We start from the raw sequence: 24,401 nt of genomic DNA, 5'->3' as shown, positions 1-24,401 counted from the left end.
TTTGTTGACTAAACTTCTGTTTCTAAATAATGACTAAAGGAACATTTCATAAATCATAATTTACTGTAGTCTCTTTTTCTGTGAACAACTTTAACTTTGCTCAACAACTGTAATGCTTAGAATATGGTGGAATTGGTATAAATGCACTGTATGTTATACATAAATTTACTGTAACACTTTTATTTCAGTGGTCCACTTTAGACATTTTACTAGCTCATGCAAAGTAACTAAACAACTACATGTTAACTAGCGGTCACTTTATTTTGATGGTCCCCCAACAGACATTCTACTGACTATAAGTGACTTATTCAACGTACTGTATTCTACTAACCCTAACACCTAACCAGTCTACTAATACTCTGATGAGAGTTACTTGACATGTAGTTGCAAAGTTAGTTATAGTTAGTAGAATATCTAAAGTGGACCATAGAAATAAAATTTTTTGTTTACCTCATGGTGCGATTATGACACATAACAGGCGAAATTAAATTTATTTCTATCCCACAAATATTACTTTTAAGGAAATATCAATTGAACATGAACTTTCCTTTGTTAAATGCACGAAATTGCAAATGAACAAGTCTGTTTGGTTCCAGCATCCAGCATGCATCACTCAGCAGGCAGATGTTATGTGCATTATCACTCTTGAAGCCTGTTATTGGACCGTGTGTGCGTGCGGCTTTGCCCCCTGCGTGGTGATGCTGACACCCTTGTAATCCTGCTGTTTATTATTAGATAGCACAGGCTGTTGCACCAGAAGTTTTGCATGATAATATGGCATGACCAGCTGCTCAGCAGATGTTGTTTTTTGTGGCTTTAGCATAGAAAGGTTAAAGGTGTCTCTGATGCCCCTTGTGAGGATTCTCTGACCCCCCGCATAGTGCGTTTCCGCTCACGGTTTTACTGTAAGCCGACCTGGTGCCACTGGCCTTAGTTTGGGCTGTTCTTACACCTGTCCTCGGATTTAGGCAGATAATGCAGTAGCTGACAGCTGGACTAGCAGTGGTAAACATGTTAACATTTTAATCCTGTGATTAGTCAAATCCAAAGTCAAAATTAAGTCAATTCAAGCGCCGTCTAAGCATAATCATTCTGTGTGTTTGGGGTCTTAATCTTGTGATATTAATGCATGTAATTTGCCACTACCCAAAACAGTAGTAGTTTGAGGTTATGTGTTTTACTCTTTGCATTTAAATGTACATTTATTTTTTCCCCCAGGTGAATATATTAAGAATTGGAGACCTCGCTACTTCCTGCTAAAAACCGATGGGTCCTTTATTGGATACAAGGAGAAGCCACAGGATGCAGATCTTCCCTACCCTCTCAATAACTTCTCTGTTGCAAGTAAGTGATGCCTTCAAAGCAAAACAAGTAAGATTTTGTTCATTCTTTATCTTTTGGGAGGCAACAGAGAGGTAAATCTCCATGAATTAGCAGAGAAGACTGGATTCATTGATCTGTATTGCATTTAAAATTAAATCCATGTCCTAATGTAACAGTCTGAAAATTCAGATTGACACAATGTATCTTTGAATGGTCTGTGGTTGGGGTAAATTCTCATTTTATTTGTCATGAAGTCAAATTTTGAATTCTCTCTGAAAATTAGAATAAAACAGGCTGTTGTTTTGCTACTGTCCCCTTAAATGTTTACCATGTAAAATGACCTTTGTTATGAGGCAAAGCCTGTTGTACATTTCAGAAGGCTCACAAAACAAGTGCAGAAGCCACTCAAACTGTTAAGGCAGTTCTGAAATAAATAATGGACTCCAGTGAAAATAAACTTCAGCTTGTTTCTAATGTTGGATCCTTGAGGATGTGCAAAAATGTGATTAATATGAGACATAATGCTTTACAGTCATTCACAGTTCCGTTTCACCTTATTCTTCTTAAGTTTCAGTTTTTAAAATAATTTTTTCAGGGCAGTGGAGTAAAAGCATCAAAAGAAGTGACTTATTTCCTCTGAAACACAACTCGAACTCAAGCGCCCTACGTTGTGGATTTCCAGCTTTCAGCGCTGGTTTCTGGACACGTGCTACGAGCGGCTCCCAAACCCTCCATCCGTCAAAAGGCCCAGCCAGGTTTTAATCTAAAGGCTGGAGGAGCGAGAGGTGGCCATACATCCGGCCTGGGCCTGTTGGCAGTGGGAGAGGATTGCCACATCTGTTGCAGAAAGCTGGGAGGCCAGGTGGTGCTGGGAGGCTGATAGCCTAATGCACTCTCTGAAATGGCATCGCTCTCACCCCCTGTGCAATGAGCTGCCACCAGACTGCCTTCCTCCGGCCCGCTCTCACCGAGTCCTGTACACAGCCTGACCAGCCATGCATCTGCTCCCTAGTACACCACACTCCATATTGACCAATTTGTCTTTTTTAACAATGATCGCAGCATATGACAAATTGCTTTGCACAGTGAAATCCACCAATTTGTAAACACGACCCTATGAGTACAGGTGGATTTTTTGAAGGAAGAACAGGACATTTTTACTTCTACATAAACATTAAAAGATCAATTACATGACATTTTTTGTTACTTTCTGTAAAAAAAACAAAAAGCAAAAAAAAAAAACCAGTAATATTGTGAAATATTAATACAATTTAAAATAACTGTTTTCTATTTGAATGTAATTTATTCCTGTGATGCAAAGCTGAATTTTCAGCATCATTACTCCGGTCTTCAGTGTCACATGATCCTTGAGAAATCATTCTAATATGCTAATTTGCTTAATGCTCAAAATCATTTGTTATTATTATAAAAAAAAAGGATTCTTTGATGAATAGAAAGTTCGATTTCAGATAAATGCTGTTCTTTTGAACTTTCTATTCATCAAAGAATCCTGAAAAAAATGGTACATAACTGTTTTCAATATTGATAATAATAAAAAGTTTTTTTGAGCAGCAAATGTTACAAAACATTATATTTAAAATAAATGAAATAGAACTTTTTATTCATTGAAGAATGCTGGAAAAACAAATGGTACACAACTGTTTTCAAGATTGATAATTAATGTTTCTGAGCATCAAATTAGCACGTGACACTGAAGACTGGAGTAATGACGCTAAAAAAAAATAATTCAGCTTTGGCATCACAGGAATAAATTACATTTTAAAATATATTTAAAAAAAAGTTATTTAAATTGTAATCGTTTTTCACAGTATTACTGGTTTAACTGTATTTGATTGTTTTGATCAAATAAATGCAGCCTTGGTGAGCGTAAAGGTTTTCTTTCAAAAACTTAAAAAAAAAACTTTCAGACCCCAAACTTTTGAACAGTAGTGTACAATATCTATATTCAAGTGTAAAGGAAATAATGAATTTTTGAAATACTGAAATACTAAAGACTTTTGTTAAAAATGGTGAAAACGAACTTAAATACAAAGAGTACATTTCTAAGAACTTGACACACGTTTAAACTAGATTTCCAAAGTTTTTTGGAAATTTTCAATTGTTCTTAACCCTGAATTCACTTCAAGAACCTCAAGCCAGTTCTCGCTAACAGCTTTGGGGCTGACTGCCATATTTTGTCTCCTGATGTTTTTGTGCGTTGTTCACCCTCTCAACCTTATTTTGGACTTGAGAAAACCTTTAAGAGATGTTGCATGGTGCGAGCAGTAGAAATCGCAGATTCTGGGCTGTTTAATTGGCATGCTGGCTCTCCGTAGCAACTCTTACTTGAAGCAGTATTCGTCATCTGGGATCTAATGTGGCAAAGCAAACAATACTGTCAGATCTGCCTCCTCTCCTCCTGAGGTGTCACATTCTGGCTGCCGTGACCTTGTTTTTCTGCACTCAGCGTGGGACTCAATTTTCCCTCTACTGCCCAGGTAGATGTTCTGTACAGTGCGTGGCTTCGTGACCTTAGCGATGTCGTCATTAACCTTCCAGTCTAAATTTAGGCCCTGATGTCATTCAGAGGTGGCTGAAATTGGCCAGCTGAGGGCCCTCATTATGGTACTGGCAGCCCAGGCCGCTGTTGCGTTTCACCTGTCGTCTGGGCATTACCCCCAAAATCTGCAGCAGTGATGAGCCCAGTCTGGACGTCACCTCTATTCCCTGCTTCTTTCATAAAGTATCCGAGAAGTGCATTATTTCCCTCTGACTGAGCAGTGGCTGATGTGGCAGAGCTAAGTGAAATGGTGCGCGGCATTCCAGAAAATGTACCTCTTGCTCATTCATCTCACCGTTGTAATCTCCCACCCGCTGCCTCCTCTCTGCTAATGGCCATTTGTTTTACATTGGACTCGCTGCTTCCCCTCTGTTTATCAAATAAAACACTCTGACAATGGCAAACATTCGCAGCCGGAGTGTTAGGAAATGGGCCGAGTTTAGAATTCAGGTCAGCTTTCTCCCTGCCTGTGATTTAAATCTATATTTATTTAGTGCGTATGTTTTTTTGTTTTGTATTGTATACATGAAATATAAAGTGGCTACAGTTTGTTTTTGGTCTGTCATTCCAGAATGCCAGCTGATGAAAACTGAACGACCAAAGCCGAACACTTTTATTATTAGATGTCTACAATGGACTACAGTCATAGAGAGGACCTTCCATGTGGACACGCCAGAAGAAAGGTGAGAGCGGTCTCTAATGTAGAAAACACAACTATTAACAACTTCAATTTAGAGGTTATGACTGTGTCAAAATACATTCATTTAGTTCAGTGTATTTATAATGTGTATTCATTTTCTCTAATTAATCATTGTCATCAATCCTTAAATCAGTGGTTTTCATCTGATTTTGCCATGGGAACCACATTTTTCTTTGGTCATTGAGCCACGACCCACATTTTTAGAAGCAAATTGATTTATCAAAAATGGTTAACAGTCCCACTTAACATATGCATAAATTGTGTGTGTGTGTGTGTATATATATATATATATATATCACTGATGAATAAACAGTATTATAGAATTGGTGGTATATTGGGTTACAGAAACTTCAGTTTCCTGATGAATAAAATGAAAATCGTACCTTCATGCAAATCCTTCCCAGCTAACACATGATGTACCCCTTATGTAATCTATTGGTACTTTTGGGAATTTTGGAAATTGACAACGTAACTAAGATGTTGGATGCTCTTAATTTTGACTGCAAAAAACGCGTCCTCTGTGAACCGGCCCTTACAAGTTTCAATAATAACGTTAGAATAATGACACTGACATATAGCCTGACATCATCTCATCTGACAGCAGATACTGAATCAGGACAATGCGAGATGCAGGTCAGTGGAGCGGAACACCGCAGTGTTTTGCGATGTTGATCAGTGACCTTAGGCTGACAGTCCAGTCCTCTTTTAGTTTCTTTTATTCAGGTGGCTGACTAATATGCTTTTTTTTTTCTTCATTTGAAGTGCAAAAAAACTACACAACAACCTTTAGGCAAAAGATATGAACAGACACTGAGCAATTTATTCTTGCACTCCTAACTTGTCTATCTATCACAGGGCATTGCAGTCCAATGCACACTTTGTTTACCCCACACACACACACAGCTCCGAACAGGAGTGGGACACAGCGTACTGGCAGAGGCCCAGAAACTGCAGGCCTACATGTGAGGAGGAGAGATGTGGCGGCAGCTGGCATAACGCCAGACTGTATTCAAAGCCTTTATCTCTCATTAGCAAAAAACGCTCATTATACACCAAACCACTCCACACCCATTTATCCACACGACCTTGAAAGGGTGCGCGGGGCCCTTCGTATATGTTACTGTGTTAACCCAAAGGATCTTGAATTTGCTTTGGGCTTTCAAAAGCACCACGACTGGAATGTAACATTCAGTGTCCATTTAAAAAAAGTGCCAGAATATAAGTGGAAATCCATGCATTATGTTGGTAATGAATATTTCAATCCCTTAATCATTTTGAGGGTTTCCCACTAACCAGTGGGAATGCACAAGAGTGGAAGTTTTCAGACTCTGCCCAGTAGGATTAGATCAATACCAATATTTTTGCTTTGGTACAATACCAGCCTCTGGTACCGCTGTATTCAGTTCACATTTATTTGTATAGCGCTTTTCACAATACATATCATTTCAAACAGCTTTAACTGCATGTACAATTTAGAGTAATCTGTTATCATAGGTGACTATGTCCAAGTTATGTATTTCAGATATACAAATCACACAGTTAGCTTATAATGTATTAATTTAAACAATGTATTAATTTAAGGCAGAAACAATGAGCTCATTGAAGTAATGAATACATGTTTGCTAACAAATGATTAGGATATATAGAAAAATCTAGCATTGGTGCATGTTGATTTAGAGCTAGCTTTATCAATACTAAATCATTACCTCAAGCAACGAAAAAAAACAAAACAAACTTGGCCTACTGATTAAATGAAACTGTTGCTGTCAATAGATTCAATCATTCTCTGTCAATAAAGACATAATATACTATATATGCATGTTCTATATTATGTATTTAATAATACCTATATGTATATAAGTATCATACTTTTATTTTTTGTTAAAATATTGTTTCTTTTTAAGAAAAAAAAAACAATATAATGTTCATCAGTTCACTTTGGATGACACTACTGTTCAAAAGTTTGGGTTGGTAAGATTCTATTATTTATTCTGTTATGCTGATTTGGTGCTCAAGAAACATTTCTTATTATTATTATTAATGTTAAAAACAGTTGCACTTTTTTTTCACCCGAATTCAATAGGTTTATAAGAACTTTATTTAAATGTTTTGAAACAAGCCTTCACTGTCACTTTTTATATAAAAAGTATTAATATTTCTTTAAAAAAAATCTTTTAAACAGTAGTGTATGTGCATAATTCTGCGAATCAGTGTTTCCTACAAAAGGCTATTCTTGTAACTGAGAAGTGCCTCTAAACTCCTCCAAATAGACCAGCATAACTAGACTGGGCAGGGTGGAAAACCAGATAACCAACTTAAACTGGGTTAAGCTGTTTTTCCAGCTCGGCGGACTGCCAAAATGTGCTGAATAGTGGCACATTGTTGTTCAAACCAAGCACCAAAATGTGCTAAATTACAATATTATTATTATTATATACTGCTGTAAATTTGTGGTACTGCAATACAGAGTAGACCACGCATCCGTACTCTGGTTCAGTCCAGTGCTGTGAAACAGTGAGAAACCGCTTGCTTCGCTCAAATGAATCCATCATTATTAAACTAACACATGCTCAAAAACATGAATGCACCACTGATTCTTCACAACAGATGTTGTGCTGCACGACAAATGAAAACTCAATGGAGGGAGACACTCGTTCGCAGAGAGGGGCGGCTACCCCACTCAAATTTGATTATACTGTCAGCTTGTGAGAACGGCCTTGTGATTTACTCAGATGGTCTGGCCTAATGTCTTCAACAAAGTAAAAAAGTCAAGTTTACGTTTCAGTTTACATTTTTAACTGTACTACTTGTTTGTTTAGTGTGTCTCAAGTGTATTCTTGAAGTATGAAGCAGTGTTTTTTAAACACTTAAGAAACGTGGGCTGTGTGTGTGCTTCCAAAGGGATGAGTGGGCAGAGGCGATCCAGATGGTGGCAGATAAACTCCAAAGACAGGAAGAGGAACGTATCCAGTGTAGTCCCACCTCACAGATTGACAACTTGGGAGAGGAGGAGATGGACACGTCTATCAGCCACCACAAACGCAAGGTACAGATTCAAATACAGATTTTGATGTTTTCTGGGGACATCATTAACCTGAGACATTGGGAAGCTGAAAGGCAGAAACCGGCAAAAAGTTAAATTAAGGCTTGTTTCTGTCTGAATGTAGAGTTTGTGAGCCTTTTATGTCACATATCAAACAATGAACTAAGCAGCAAATGTTGAAAATGCACTTCAAACTTATTTTTCAGCATGATCTGTATAAAAGCGACATAAAAGGAAATGAAGCACAAAATTATGTAACTCTCTCAATAATGTGTTTTATGGCAGTGTATTTCTGGGAGTTTCATCATTTTTAAACAACAAGCTAATGTACAAACACGTCAGTGTGTTGGTGGCAGTGGAGTCTCTGAGCAGCAGGATTACATCCCCACAGCAGATTTAGAGACGTGGACGTCTTCTCATTGAGTTACATTAACAACATAGAAATGTAGACCCTAATTACATGTATTGCATTTCAGTATGCCTGACAATTATTGCTTTTTCTTTTTTTTTCAGACAATGAATGACTTTGACTACTTAAAATTATTGGGAAAAGGCACTTTTGGAAAAGTCATTCTCGTAAGGGAGAAGGCCAGCGGGAAATATTATGCAATGAAAATTTTAAAGAAAGAGGTTATTATAGCAAAGGTAAGATTCATCAGGGATATTTTGTGAATGAATTTCATTTGAAAATGTTTCATGTTTTTCATTCAGGCATTTTGTGTTGTGTGAGTTAGGTTAATGACATTTTTAGCAGTTATAAAAGTGTACTTTTAATCCCATGATTTGTAATACAATCTCATTATATCCAGAACTCAAAATAATGTCTTCACTGTGAACATCATGTACTGTAAGCAAACACAATTTATTTTACAAACACCTTCTTTTTCTTCCCGTAGGACGAAGTGGCCCACACGCTCACAGAAAGCAGAGTACTTAAAAACACGAGACATCCTTTTTTAACCGTGAGTGCACATTTTGTAATGAACTATCATTCAGAGTGGATTTACAGAGACCTTAAAGCTTCACAATGCTTTTGTATATATGATTGCCTTTTCCCTAGAGCCTCATTATAATGTAGAGAATAAACTGTAATAAATTAACGGCCTACAGTAAATGTAGCTGTGCATCTGTTGAGAAGTCGCCAGTGAGAGGTAATTTTCTGACACTCCAGATGCTGTTGTATGCCACGCAACATACACAGCAGGTTTAGCAAAAACAATTTACTACCGTCACTCAAGCTGGTGTTCCCTCGTAAACTTCACCTTCCCTCAAAGTTAGCATCAAGGCCTACGAGAAAGAGCAAAGCTTTTCAAAACGCTCCTTTCATTTTCTCTCGAGACAAACACTTCTCTCACTGCATACATTTTGATGAGCATCTCTCACGTTGCGTTTGTTTTAGTTTTGTGAGATTTTTGCCTTTTGTTTTTCTTCTAATGGTGTATCCACCTGCTGTTTCAGTCTTTGAAGTACTCGTTCCAAACAAAAGACCGCCTATGCTTCGTGATGGAGTATGTCAATGGAGGAGAGGTACATGTTTGTCTGCATTTGTTTTTTTGTATGTCTGTCTTATCGTCTGTGTTGGCACTTGGCAGACGATGTATTTCTGTAGTAATGCTGTCACTAATATCTGCTTTCTGTTTGGCTGTGGTGAGCTAAAAATGCTAATCCGTTATCAGAGAAAAGTCAAGTGCAAGAGAGAAGTGCATGATCATATCTTGTGATACATCCACATTTAGAAGAGACTTTCTCTCATCCTTTGGGTAATATCAAATTATCAACCAATATTATTAACAACCGAGAACAATTATATTTTAGTAATAACTCATATGCAGAACCGATGTTTGTTTTATTTATGTATTTATTTTACACAATATTGTTTATTATTATTATTATTGTTATTAATGTTGTATTTATGCACATTTGGTTTGAAATCTGAATGGTTTAAACATAAAATAAATATGCAGTAATTTCAACAAATTATTATTTATTCCATTATTTTATGCAAAGTTGTTTTGCAATCTAAATGGTTTGAAATGTATTATTTTCATTATTGTTTTATGCACATTTGTTTTTCAACTTTAATGTATAAAAACAAAATTAATATCTAATCAAAAGCAGCAATATTTTTTATTCCATTATTTTATGCAAAGTTTTTTTTATGATTTAAATGGTTAGAAAGTTTTATTATTAGTAGTAGTAGTAGTAGTAGTATTTGTAGTAGTTGTAGTTTATTCCTTATTATTTTGCTATTTAAATTTTCATCCTTGTTTTAGACTAGGTGTAAAATTCTTCACGTTTCTTACTTTTGAATGAAAGTTGAGTAATTATGCGAACAAAGGACAGTGCTTTTACCTGTGAACACAGTTGTTTACTGTTGATCATAGTGGTGTAATGCTGTTGTTGGGTTCTTTTCTCTGGAGACTTACCAAATGGTACTATTTATCTGTAGACCTGATTTTTTAACAATCAATTCAAGTGTGAATATCAGTAAAATTAAAAAACTAAAAAACCTCTAATAACTATTTCAGACTCAAAATGATTGTGATTTTATTGTTGTACGTTTTGGTAAAAGCTTGTAGTTGCTCCTGATGTACTTGGTAGAAGTTTGACAGTGTCGCTCTGTTGATATGGCAGAGCGCAAGATTCCATCTAGAGGGACTCGAGTTTTGATAAATGAAATTCCACCACCAAAGGTGCTGTTTAATCAGAAAAGCAGCAATCTCGCTCTCATTCCCTCAGTCTGTAATGTCACCTGCTCCCCCTGCCTGGTCCAGCCAGAGCCCCTAACCTCCACATGCTGCGCAGAGCCCATCCGTCTCTCCCCTTTCAGCCTCGCCACATTCACAGCTGCCAGTGCTCTGATGAAGGCACACCTGTCCTCGGCCACCCCGGTCCCCTGCACAACACCCGCTTACCCCCTCCTTCAGCTGATCAGCGGAGCCGTTAGCTCTCCCCGGACAGGCATATTCAAACATCCCACAGCAATTAATAGACAGACTCTCCTCATTGGGCTTCTGGGTAATTTCTATAAGCCAGGTTCAAGTGGTGCTGAGGGCCAGATAGTTGACTGGAACCCTTGACATTGACTCGGGAGGGGAGAGGGAAGACACTCCATAAAAGCTACGGCAGAGATAATTGCAGGGGACGGGGTGTTCCTGCCACTTTAATGGAGCGTTAGCCCATGAGCACACAGCGCTGCCTTTAACAAGATTGGTGTATTGATTAAAATGCTGATTTAACAGGCCGCGCCGGCCTGTCTCTGGAAAGCCGGGGATGATGTGCCAGCTGCTGTCTGGGTTCGCTGGGCATCCTCCGAGGGCCTCGCCATCTATCATCTCAATATGGCGATGTGAGGCAGTTTGTGTTGTGTTAATTTCCTCCAATAAATCAGTAATTATTGCAATCCTGTCCCTGCTGTTTACCCTGCAGCTGTTTTTCCATTTGTCGAGAGAACGGGTGTTCTCCGAGGACCGCACGCGCTTCTACGGCGCCGAGATCGTTTCCGCCCTCGACTACCTGCACTCTGCCAAGATAGTGTACCGGGATCTCAAGGTAAACAGAAAAAGGGGAAATAATTCATATATTTAGAGAGAAGGTTTTGTTCAGTAGTGTGATGCCTTTATCCGAATGTATGTCATGGGACGTGAAAAATGTAATTAAAAGCTCTTGAGTTTGGGCCTTTTTTTCTTTTGTTTTTGGAAACATCAAACTCTGGCGGCTGTGGATGATGACACAGTGTTTTGCTCGCAGCCTTGGACCAAGCCAGTTGTGAAAGTGCCAAGAAACTTGGACAAACAGCTTAGCCATTAAAATTGAAAGGTTAAATTAATGTGGCTTGAAGTTTCTTTCTACTTCCTGGGAATAAATACATTTTCGTAGTTGTCAACTTTTTTGCCATCATTAACAACATGAATTAAGAAACTAATACACTTTAAAAACTTTTTTTTCTAGGATTTTTATGTTATTTCACCCATGAGTTCAATACATGTAGAAGCCATACGAGTTCATTGTATTATGAAGATGTTTTAATGAAACATGAATTACACTCAATGACCTTTGCATATTAATACAGGCAGTCTATAAATTAAATGAATTCAATAAATTCAAAGTCAGATTGAAAAGAACTTGAAGTTTTATGTTGACTATGGTGTTTCAAAAAGTCGACGAATTCACACTCTTTTCTTTTTGCCCAGCTGGAGAACTTAATGCTTGATAAAGATGGTCACATCAAAATTACAGACTTTGGCCTCTGTAAGGAAGGAATCACCGATGCTGCTACCATGAAGACCTTCTGTGGGACGCCAGAGTATCTGGCACCAGAGGTAAAGAAACCCCTGATGATTAACAAAACCTGCAACTAGCCCTACAACTGTCAGCATTAATCAGTGGAACATATGCAGTAGACCATGAACATGCTCAACAATTTTTAAATGACAAATTTATGATTTCAGATAATATCACGAGAGTCAAGTATGGCTAGAATGATTGATTGATCCTATTTAAACATTAGCTTTAGATGTCATGACATGGAGTGCCTTGTTGAATAAAATAATACTTAAAACTTGCAAGTTTAACCATTTGCTTTCTATATAATATTTAGAGCAAAATGAAGAACAAACACTCACACATCAATAAAAATCAAGCATCTTAACTATGTAATATAATATCATGGAGTCTATTACTGGAGCCTCTTCAATAGGGAATGCGCATGCGCTCAATACCTCTGAAGTAAACTAACCCTGGAACATTAACTGCTCCGGAGCAGGTTATGTTCAGAAAACGAGTTGCTATTGCTATGCTTACATAGCCTCAAAGTTACCTTTTACCAAAGTTGAGGTTATTCGCTTACTTTGGGTAAACTTACCAAAGTCGCTTAACCTGCTTTCTGGAATACCCCGAATGGAGAGAGGGATAGCTGCAGGTTGGAGAAATGGGCGAAAGATTTCTTATTGGTGAAAGGAGCTTCTTGTGGACAACTGTGTTAGCCAATCAGCATTAACCATACATATTCCTTTAGACTGGAAGAAGATGGCAGTAAGACGTGCTGTGATGCTGTATATATCATAGATGTGTATATTAGTTAGGGCTGTCAATCTTGCGCATTAAATTGGTCCGATTAATTGTTGAAAAAATAACTTGTTAAAATGATTAACACATTTAACGCACCCTGACCTGTATATTATCTTACATTGCATGCAGTTGCTTAGTGACGAACATGATGCAGGGCAACGACTGATTCATGATGAAGCCTATTAGAACGCAGTTATATGCCCCTAAAATTTAAGATATTAAAGCAAAAAAAGCCCCTGTATGGGTTTTTGTCTTATCATATATATCTACATTATATCTATATCATATGATATATTTTAGCAATATCACACGAGCAAGAGTGCTGTTTTTTCCCGAATATCTCCACGATGCAAATTTGATATTGATTTTAAACATAAGTTAAATAAACAATAAGTTAATATTGTTTCATTTTTTGTCTGTTTTTGCTCCATTTTGCCAATGAAAATGGTTCCAACTAAGCCACAGAATTGTTGTGCATCTCTGAGCGACACATCAGTGTTTCATTACTGAATGAATCTGTTTTTGAATGAATACAGTGAGCCAATGATTCAGTGACCCCATTCATAAAGAGACTCACTTACTTCATTCCTGAATGAATCAGCTGACAGCTGAGTGACTGAATGACTCATTCATTAAGACAGTGACTTGCCGCCACCTACTGGCGGTTTTAGTTTCATATTTAGTTTTATATACTTTTTTATAATTTCATATTTCAATATTTTTTTTTTAATCATTAATACCCATTTAAAACTCATTAATCCCATAGCATTATTTATGCAATATTAACTGCATTCATTCCACTGCATTCATAAACGGACTGTGTAAATATACCTACAGTAAATGCCACTTTAGATGCATTTTCGAAAAAAATATTAGATTAAAAATTGTATTCGCTTGAAAGCACTAATTACAATATCTTGTTAAAATACAATCATAATTTATTATTTAGTTTGCGTTATATCTTGCAGCTTTAGTCATTATTTTATTTGTTGTTGACAGATACCCTGGAAATCCAGAGTTCTCGCAAGAGCACAAGTTGAATTTGCTCAGCGAGTTTACTCTGGCGTCGAGTAAGTCGAGTAATGATGCTCATTAAATATGCCCTTGTATCCGAGCTGCACCAATCACATCGGGTTATCTGATATAGGCGGGCCAGAGGCGAGCTAAACAGATGACGACAGCGCTGTGACGTCGAAGTCATTAGTAAACATTGCAAGATGGCTAATGGATGAACACCAGTTGTTTGAAACGGCTTTGGTCGCTACAATGAACGAGTTAGACTTGGCTTTTTATCTAAAAGAGGAACAGAAGACGGCGCTCGAATCGTTCCTTTGCAAGAAGGGCATTTTTGCTGTTTTGCCGACCGTATACAGCAAGAGTCTAATCTACCAGTTAGCTCCGCTGGTAGCTAAGGGTATGGGGCTTATTGTTGTGATTGGTCGTAGTGTTATCCAATTGCGTGCAGTGAGATTTTCAAATGCATGCTTGGTGCCGCCCCTCGAGCTGGGCGATTTTCATTAGTCGATGCCAGACCATTAATCTTTCAGATTTAGGTCTGGATTTTCAGGCTAGTTGACAGACACGTTACAGCGAGACAAAAACAATGACTGTATTTGCATCAAAGCCTTCAGAGTTGGCAATTTGTATAGTTGTTCGTTTTGTGAAATGAATGAATGAATGAATGAATCGTGTGTGTTTTCCCCCACACTTGGTCCCAAAGCGGCCCGGTACAGGAGGCTGTGGCTAAGTTATCATCATGTTACTCTGTAACCACTTGCTTTTTTTAACCAACACAAAATAGGTGTCATTTTAAAAATCTTAGGAGTTTGGTATTACAGTGAATATAAGGAACTCTTAAGAGTTTTTTTTTAATTTGCTAAAATATTAGAGGCGCACCATTTTCATAGCATGAAATGTCTACCTTCAGGTTGTAAGGGGTTAAACTACAGTGAAATTGAATTCAATTGAAAAGCTTGTTCAGTTGAAAGATACAGTTGATAATGATCAGGAGCACCCTACAGTACACCGAACTGAAAATGAATTAACTGTTTAGGCTCTAGAAGCTTCTGAGATGCCTCTATAAGATACATTATTAGGATGTTCCTAATCCATTCATAATGGCTCAGTTGCAGTAAAATCAGTTGCATGTTCTTAAAAATAATTGTAACCACTGTATACTACATTGCACTATTTATCTTTTCATAGTTGCTGCTTTAAACAATACAATGGTTTAAAACATCTGGCAAACAAATTGACGTTATGTCATTTGTTCTGAATTTTAGCTTTTAAATGTGCAAGGAGGAAAGTATTGTAATGTATTATAACTTTACTTACTATTATTTTTTACTGGTAAAAAGTGTATTACATATATATATATATATATATATATATATATATATATATATATATATATATATATATATATATATATATATATATATATATATATATATATATATAAGAATACATATAAATACACTTTGTCTTATGCTCACCAAGGCTGCATTTATTTGATCAAAATACAATAATTTTTTTATTGTTGTTTACAATAAAACAACAATAAACAATCTTTTTTTCAGGATTCTTTGATGAATAGAAAGTTCAAACATTTTTATTTTATTACATTATAAATGTCTTTCAATCAATTCAATGCATCCATGTTGAATAAAAGTATTTTTTTTCTTACAAAAACATCTTTGAAAGGTAGTGTAAATAAATACTAGATTTATATATTAATACAACTCCACTCCATTATATGTATATAGGCCTCATAGAAAGTGTCATAAGTGTTAGATATTTTTATTAGTAATATAATTCACACCCTGTTAAAAATATATAAATAGCAAAAATAAGTATGACTTTTATTTTCTTTTGAACAGTAGTTAGCTGTTCAACCTTCTGTCCAACCAGAGGTGTTCACGGTGCCCAGATTGCAGTGGCTAAATCCATATTTATAGACAGGAGGGGGGAGCGGGCAGGGGGCGGCAGCGGGAGTGAAGGGGGATATAGATTCCACTCGAAAAAGTACGGAAGACAATTTGGCGCAACATTTTGTTTTGCTCAGCCTGGCCGCTGTGCCAGGAGATGATTTGAGTGTTGGTTATTTTTCACAAGAGTATGTGATTGCACAAAAAAGTACATGCTAAACAGAGGCAGATGGTGGCAGATGGGGAAGGTTGGAAGAAGGTGGCTGGGAAACCTGGAAATCTATACTGCCGTACTGGTGTAAAAATAACAGAGCACAGCCTGAGCCAAGTTCTGGAGATGCAAAGTAGAGGGGGATTAAAGAGAGAGAGAGAGAGGGAGAGAGAGAGAAGAAAGAGAGAGAGAGTGTGAAAGATATTTTGAGGAAAAAAATATTTTCTTTTAGGGTTACAGAAGTAAAATTGGAATAGTTTCGCTTAAATTTGGCCCTCGCCAAATGTTTTAAGTGTTAATGAGAATGAATGAAGATACATTTACAGAAATACTTCTCTAATAGCGGATGGTTTTCACAAGCTCTATGTCATCTGTCATCGAGTTCTCATCTGTCACATCTTCAGCATTTAGTAATTACAGCGCTTCTGCAGCATGTTTGCAACCAATAAAACATATCGCCGGTTTCCAGGTGTGATTCAGAGCACATTAGTTTTATCTAAATGAGCCTACAGGACGTGCGTTTGTCAGCATGCAGGTGTGGCTAGCGTTCGTCGTCTTGTGGGATGCGTACAGGTGCGTAGCAGCACGTAAGCGTGGATACCGTGATCTGTGCGTGTTTACAGTATGTGTGCATACATTTGTATGCACTTTGCACACCCATCTCTGTGCATATGCGCAAGCGTCTTCGTGTAGCCCGGCCAAAGTGGGATAAGCTCATGGAGGCTGTCTGTTCCACTGCCCTGCTGGGGAACTGGGCTGGTGGAGCCACAGGCTCTCTGTCCCATCCCTCCCCGTCCAGTCTTGCCAAGGGCCCAGTCCTGGGAGCAGCAGCCCTGCCACATGGCTGTCCGAGCAGGGGCCTGTTCCTCCCCTGCGGCCGCTCCTACTCGCCTGTGGCTCTGGAACAGGGAGACCCCAACTGGCTCTGTGTGCATTAATCGCATCCCCGCCTGCAGCCGAGCTGCTCACGTACACTCCCAGGACAAACAGCACAATCCGGCCATACGTGCAACACACACACATGAACAGTGCTTGCGCTCCTGTTTGCTTCCAGAACACACAGTCCTGTCCTGTCTTCGCATAGACGTGCACAAACACACCCATTCTGTCTGTGTAATTCGAACACATTTTAACTCACTCTCACAATTAAAGCAATTACTTTTATGAAAAGCACTCTTAACTGGGAAATAAAGTAAATGTAATGCACATGAACTTCACTGTATGAAGCAGCTGCAACCGAAATATGATGAAAGATGCTCAGTAAATAATTCAATTAATAATGAATAATAATAATAATAATTTTCCACCATGTAATATAGTTGAAATCAAACATTGCACAATGTAACTGTACTTTTCAGCACGTTAGATATGACATTTATTTATTCCACTAAGTAACATACACTACTGTTCAAAAGTGTGAGGTTGGTCAAATTAGTTTTTGAAAGAAGTTTTTTATGCTCACCAAGACTGCATTTATTTGATTAAACTACTGTAAAAGCAGTAATATTGTGAAATATTGTCACAGTTGAAAATAACTATTCTATTTGAATATATATATTTAAAGTGTCATTAATTCCAATGATGGCAAAGCTGAATTTTCAGCATCATTACTCCAGTCTTCAGTGTCACATGATCCTTCAGAAATCATTATCATATGCTGATTTGCTGTTCAAGAAACATTTCTTATTATTATTAATGTTGAAAGCAGTTGTGCTGCTTAATATTTTTGCTTAATATTTTCTGTATATTTTCAGGTTTCTTTGATCAATAGAAATTTCAAAAGAACACCATTTATTTGAAATGGAGATCTTTACCGTCACCTTTTTTAAATACATTTTCTTAACTGTTAAAGAAAAGTATTCATTTCTTACTGATCCCAAACTTTTGAATGGTAGTGTAGTTTAAAACACACAATGTGCTATGTACCATTCAGCACATTTGATCTGACATTAATATATGGCATAGTCATATACACCCATCTCACTGTATGGAGGTTTTTAGCACTGCTTCCACACATGGACGTTCATATTGTGTTCCCTAATCAGACGGAGTAATGAAAGCTGCTGTTGACTCATGCAGGTCTGCCTGTTTTTAAAGATCAGAAAGGAGACATCATTATAACACCACTCTGAGCGTATGGTTAACTGGCTTAGTGCCAGCCAGCCTTGTCATTAGTCAGACGTATTAATCACGACTCTCTGCTCTGAAGAGCTCTTCTCCATCGCACACTAACTCCAGCCACCTAGAGTTTAAGAGCTACCGGTAAGGTGTGTATGAGCATCCTCGGTAATTGGGGCCCGGGATGCTTGCCCAAAAGCACAGCTTTGATCCAACGATATCAGGCTTTTAGGACTGTGCTTCCAGGTTCCAACTGTATCCTGTGCTGGACCTTTGACCCGATACACTGGTGCAGAATGAACATTCAGTTGCTTTTATCAGTCTAGAGCTGATGGGCCAAAGAGAGAGAGAGCTGGCTTGCGCTGATATGATTTTGGTGATGAGAAGCACTACAATAGGAGTGTGTGAAGTGCTGCCATTATCAGCTACTCATATTCATATATTAGCAGTTGTTCATAACTGCCATTCATTTTGAAACACTCAGTTGTAATGACTGTTATGGACATGAAATTGATTCAGTGTTATGTTACATGGACGGACGGATGGTCTGACGAATTGATAGATACATAGAATGATTGACAGATGGATGGACTGATAGATAGATGGATGGGTGGATGGATATACAGGTGGGAGGATGATGGATGGATGGATGGATGATGGATGGATAGATTGATAGATGGATAGATGGATGGATGGATGTACTTATTGATAGTTGGATGGATGGATGGATGGATGGATGGATGGATGGATGGATACATTTTGAGGGGTGATCATGAATGGTTTCATGCAGGAATGTTTGTGTATGTGTGTGTTTGTCTTCAGGTTCTGGAGGACAATGATTACGGTCGTGCGGTGGACTGGTGGGGTCTTGGTGTGGTCATGTATGAGATGATGTGTGGCCGACTGCCTTTCTACAATCAGGACCATGAGAAGCTCTTCGAGCTCATTCTAATGGAGGACATCAAGTTCCCCAGGACGCTTTCTGCTGATGCCAAGTCCCTGCTGTCAGGTCTGCTCATCAAAGATCCCAATAAAAGGTACAAACCGCACACCTGGTCTAACCCAGAAACCCAGATTCATCACAATGATTTCTTGATACATTTCAACAGTTTTTTCTATATTTCACTTATTCAGACAGGAACTGGTGTAAAATCATCAGGTGTCTTCTGACTAAATACATATCCTTTCCTTTATTTTTTTCTGTCAGACTTGGTGGAGGTCCGGATGATGCTAAGGAAATTATGCGACATAGTTTCTTTACTGGAATTGACTGGCAGGATGTCTATGACAAAAAGGTAACTTAGAATTTATGCTGTCCTGCATTCCCCACTACACATAAAGATGCACTCAGTGTTTTTACGTTGTGCTGGATATTGAAGTCCACCTCTGCATTACATTCAAAATTATTAAGAAAATAATTTTTTTCCTTATAATTGCAACTTTTTTGTTGTTGTAATTGTGACTTTATGAGCCCTATCATACACCTGGTGCAATACAGCATCAGGCGCGATGCAAGTGTTTTTTGCTAGTTTCAGCCCGACGCAGTTATCATTTTCACGTCCTGCGCCACGTTGTTTAAATAGCAAATGCATTTGCGCCCATGGGCATATTGGTCTGAAAACGAGGTGTGTTCAGGCGGATTGATGGCGCTTTGCTATTTTGAGGCAACTGAAATAGACTAACGAACTAACAAAGAACTAACACGCTCTTTAAATAAAAAAACATTTTTTTTTTGTTATTTAAAGAGCGCGTTAGTTATATGCGCCTAAAGGTGGAACGCGCGTACACTTTGTCCCGTAGATGGTCTGCTTGCGCGCTTTAACCTCACGCACAAGCAGATCTGTTTCCTCGCTAGAGAAGCGTTCAGTTTTTCCGCTTGCAAATTCGACCATGTAAATACGGAATCCACCATGGCGCAAGCGCAACTGGCTTTTAAAGGGAATGGGAGATGAGACTCTGATTGTTTTATTGCACGCAATAGGGACAACCCTTTTAGGCCATGTGCCGGGCGTGCTGACCATTTTTCCCGTAGTTAAACTGGCAAAAGTGGATTCGGACCCCTTGCGCCGTGCACTTAAGACCATGCGCTTAGATAAAATAGGGCCCTATATCTCAGAATTGGGTTTTATATGTCATAATTTGGTTTTCTTTCTTATTTCATGCTTTGTTTTTAAAAACATTTCTTTTTCATTTCTTTTTTAATGGAGAAACATTAAACATTAAATGAAATAGTTCATTGTGTGTACACAACAAAATACTTTTAATGGTACATGTTAAAACAGAGGTTATGTGTGACTCAATGTTATAATAGGTCACTGTCACTTAAACTGCCTTCTCAAATAACACAATGGCTGGCAGAGGAGGTGCGGTTCAGAGGCGTTAGATTGAGCCCTCCAGCTCGCCACACTCTATGCAGTGTCAGATCTGCACAAACAGGTGCTTCATCCCCCTCTCTTCCTTCCTCAGCTGATACCTCCCTTCAAGCCTCAGGTGTCGTCAGAGACAGATACCAGATATTTCGATGAAGAGTTCACAGCTCAGACGATTACAATAACCCCTCCTGAAAAATGTGAGTTTGTCTCTGCATACATTGGCAATTCTGTAATGATATAAAAGTGCATTCAGAAAACATACTGGCTTCATGTTGTATTGTGCTGAATTAATTATCTTCTCAGTGGTGAGAGATATGCTGTGTACTGGAAAATATTTTTTTGGCACAAATCGAGATCGCCTGAAAACTACGGGTGTTACTTTTTGTTCGCACATAATATTGTTTAAGAAGGTTTGTGAAGAAGTTATCTGCTTATATTCATGAGTTGTTCAGTACATTTCATCTGATCTTCATCTCACATGCACAGACCCGGACAGAATCTGGAGAATAATAGATTTAAAGATGTTACCAGAGCTTGAAAAGCATTTTCAAATTAGCCAAGATATGTTTTACATTTATAGAATTTTAGTAATGACATATTTTAGGAAGTCTGAGATTTCTGCATTCTGAGTGGGCTTGGACATTTATACTTTTATTCGGCAAGGTTGCATCAAATTGATCAAAAGTGACAGTACAGACACTTGTAATGTTACAAAAGATTTCTACTTCAAATAAATGCTGTTTTTATTTATCAAATAATCCTGAATAAAATGTATCAGTTTCCGCAAACATATTAAGCAGCACAACTGTTTTCAATATCAATAATAATAATAAGAAATGTTTCTTGAGCAGCATATGAAAAATATTTCTGAAGGATCACGTGACACTGGAAACTGGATTAATGATGCTGAAAATTCAGCTTTTCCATCAAGGACTAAATTACATTTTATAATATATTGAAATAGAAAACTGCTATTTTAAATTGTAATAATATTTCACAATATTACTGTTTTTGACTGTATTGTTTATCAAAAAAATACCGCATTGGTGAGCAGAGGAGATAAACATTAAAAACATCTTTCTGACCCCAAACTTATACTGCACTGTAGAACTGTCTGTTAGAACTGTTGTCTGTTAATACGTAAACTCGTTGAAAATGTTTTTTAAAAGGTTTTGTAAACCAACATAAATGCTAAGCACTTATTACATGTGTTTTAAACTTGACCCCCCCCCCCAATATCCACCGCTAATAGAATAGCAACCATTTTGAATTTCCCTCATTTTTCCATCATCGACGTTGACTGTATAAACATTCATTAAATGAAATGCTAATCAAAAATGTTCTGAGCAGTTTTTGTGCTTAAAGGGTTAGTTCACCCAAAAATGAAAATTCTGTCAGTAATTACTCACCCTCATGTTGTTCCAACCGCGTAAGACCTTCGTTCATCTTCGGAACACAAATTAAGATATTTTTGATTAAATCTGAGAGTTGTCTCACTCCTCCATAGGCTTTCAGAGGGACCGAAACTTGCTGGCCCAGAAAAGTTATTAAAGAGATCGTTAATATAGTCCAAGTGACTACAGTGGCTTAATCCTAAGTATATCAAGCGACGATAATACTTTTTGTGCGCAAAAACAAACAAAAATAACGACTTTATACAACTATTCATTTCCTTCTCTCTGGGCCTCGGTAGTGTTTTTGCGTAGCGCGTCTGTGTTGCACGTCATCACGCATCACACACATGACCCGCTTCGACCAATTGTGAGCCTACGTGGTGACGTGTAACACAGACGCGCTACGCAAAAACACTACGTGAACCAACTAGAGGCCCAGAGAGAAGGAAATGAATAGTGGAATAAAGTTGTTATTTTTGTTTGTTTTTGCGCACAAAAAGTATTCTCGGCGCTTGATAAACTTAAGATTGAGCCACTGTAGTCACTTGGACTATATTAACGATCTCTTTAATAACTTTTCTGGGCCAGCAAGTTTCGGTCCCTCTGAAAGCCTATGGAGGAGTGAGACAACTCTCAGATTTAATCAAAAATATCTTTATTTATGTTCCGAAGATGAACGAAGGTTTTACGCGGTTGGAACAACATGACGGTGAGTAATTACTGACAGAATTTTCATTTTTGGGTGAACTAACCCTTTAAGCTGCAAATAATGGTTACTCTACTTCCAATCAACTCTTCTGAATGCTAAATTAAATAGGTTTAGAGAGTGTGAGGTGAAACTAAGGCAGTAATATTTTCAATATCAAAGTCAAAGCTTATAGAAGGTCTAGTCGATATTTAGGATGTGTGGGATGAATAAAATGTTGTCCTCATCACCCTTTTAATAAAAGTAACAACCTTGTTTTCGCCTGCAAACTTCCACAGACTCCATATTCAACAGCTTGTTTTCTGGAAGTGTGTGGGTGCCAATTTTTTTGGCATATTGCAGGCTTTTTTGTGACCCGACGGAAAGTGTAAAAGTGGCTCAGATAAAGTTTTCTTCTCAGCTAACTGCATAAAATATTTGATTCGCATAGGCTTGGCTGAAAATGACCGGTAACATTAGCCTAGCCCCCTCCTGACCGATTGTCCCTGTGCCCTTCTCCTCAGTCGATGAAGATGGGATGGATTGCATGGACAACGAGCGACGGCCACACTTCCCCCAGTTCTCCTACTCCGCCAGCGGGAGAGAGTGAGCGCCGCGCAGCCGAAACTGCCTCATCCTCATCAAGGTCACCACTGGAACAAATTAGGTCTTCAGCTTCTAACAGCCCCGGCCCTGTTGACCCTCCATCGTCCATCTTGGTTCTTTCGTTTGTTTAGCTAGACCAATGGAAACTCCTGATTTAGGGTGATGGGAATTTGCACGTGGGGTCAGACCGAGGTCCAGCCCGCTCAGACGTCCTCACAGCTCCAGCCCAAAGGTTGGGTCGAGATGGGAGAACTTTAGCTGTTTGTTAGGAGTTTTGTATTTATTGTGTTTCTCTCTTTTGGTTTGAAATGTTTCTCCACATTCATTCCTTTTTTTTTCAATGGGAACTGTTATCAAGTTGTCTGACACATCCGTTCAGTTCAGATGAAAACCTAAAACTGCATGGCTTAGAGATTCACATGGGTTTTACGATTCCAATCTCTCGGGTACATGTAGTGTAACTACACACAATCGCTTTTGTTTTTGTTACTGTTCTATAAAGTAAAAACTGCCATAAACGGTTTACTCAGGCTTCACAGAGGATATCTGTGTTCAACTCAGTCACCAGGACTAGCTTTACCCCTCATCATTCCACAAAACAGTATTCCTTCAGATAATGCCCTGTGAACCTGAGCTATGCAGTCACTAAAACTACCCGTTACAAATGGTTCCTCAGATTATTTCGACCATAAATGTATTTACAAAAGGCTTTATTTCTCGCGTATCGCTCCCTCAGTGTTTTATGGAAAAGATGGCATGTTTGACTGATGTGGAATGTTTTATGCAGTGATGATCAGAATGAATTCCCCAAAAGCCCAAACTTTTTTTGTAAGAAACCCTTTCCACTCAACGCTCAATATTGCAATCACAGTATAACATAAAAAAACCAGCATTAATGGAAAGAATCGCAGGAAGCACTGTTTTATGTGTTATGAGAAAACAAAAAGTGATTTAAAAAAAATATATATATATTTAAGCAAATTTAACTTATTCTTTTTGTTTGTTTGTCCTCTCGTTTATTAAGAGTGCTTTTTAAGTCTCCTTTTTTGAATGAAACAAATGCACCTAAAAAGGCTTACGAATGTAGACGGGTCAATGCAAAGGCCTTGGTTTGTTTTCCCTGAACCGTTTTCTTTTCACACCAGTGTAGTGTTGTTCTCAAGGGAGTTTCATTACCCTCCTCTATATTGTGAGCAGTCTTGAGTGATGTTGAAATGTGTTGCTTGTCTTTCCACCACTGAAAGGGCTGTAAAAGACCGCACTGATTCATTCAGCTGTCCTCTGGCAGTAGGTTACTGTATGTGAAGTCCGTGACAGAGCAGGACACGGCACGCGTCCCATTGTGCTTTGCGTTCGAGCATTTAAACACAACTCTGCACGTGCTTGTTGTTG

The 24,401-nt window shown here is 38.1% G+C and overlaps 1 protein-coding gene across 1 annotated transcript in view; it reads left to right on the top strand.

The window, feature by feature from the left end:
• The window catches only part of akt3a (v-akt murine thymoma viral oncogene homolog 3a), an 88,313-nt gene extending 64,326 nt beyond the window's left edge, over positions 1-23,987 (top strand). Inside the window, exons 4-15 of the mRNA XM_081351296.1 lie at positions 1,219-1,344; positions 4,455-4,566; positions 7,485-7,629; positions 8,140-8,271; positions 8,523-8,588; positions 9,085-9,153; positions 11,056-11,178; positions 11,820-11,948; positions 18,775-18,989; positions 19,160-19,247; positions 20,419-20,521; positions 22,928-23,987. Coding sequence (XP_081207422.1) covers positions 1,219-1,344; positions 4,455-4,566; positions 7,485-7,629; positions 8,140-8,271; positions 8,523-8,588; positions 9,085-9,153; positions 11,056-11,178; positions 11,820-11,948; positions 18,775-18,989; positions 19,160-19,247; positions 20,419-20,521; positions 22,928-23,013 — 1,394 coding nt within the window. The 3' untranslated portion in view covers positions 23,014-23,987. The remainder of the gene's footprint in view (positions 1-1,218; positions 1,345-4,454; positions 4,567-7,484; positions 7,630-8,139; positions 8,272-8,522; positions 8,589-9,084; positions 9,154-11,055; positions 11,179-11,819; positions 11,949-18,774; positions 18,990-19,159; positions 19,248-20,418; positions 20,522-22,927) is intronic.
• Positions 23,988-24,401: the final 414 nt, after the last annotated feature.

The sequence above is a fragment of the Scardinius erythrophthalmus genome (assembly GCF_964197995.2).
Source record: "Scardinius erythrophthalmus genome assembly, chromosome: 21".
In the NCBI taxonomy this organism is placed as follows: domain Eukaryota; kingdom Metazoa; phylum Chordata; class Actinopteri; order Cypriniformes; family Leuciscidae; genus Scardinius; species Scardinius erythrophthalmus.
This window is presented reverse-complemented; position numbering and strand designations above follow the sequence as displayed.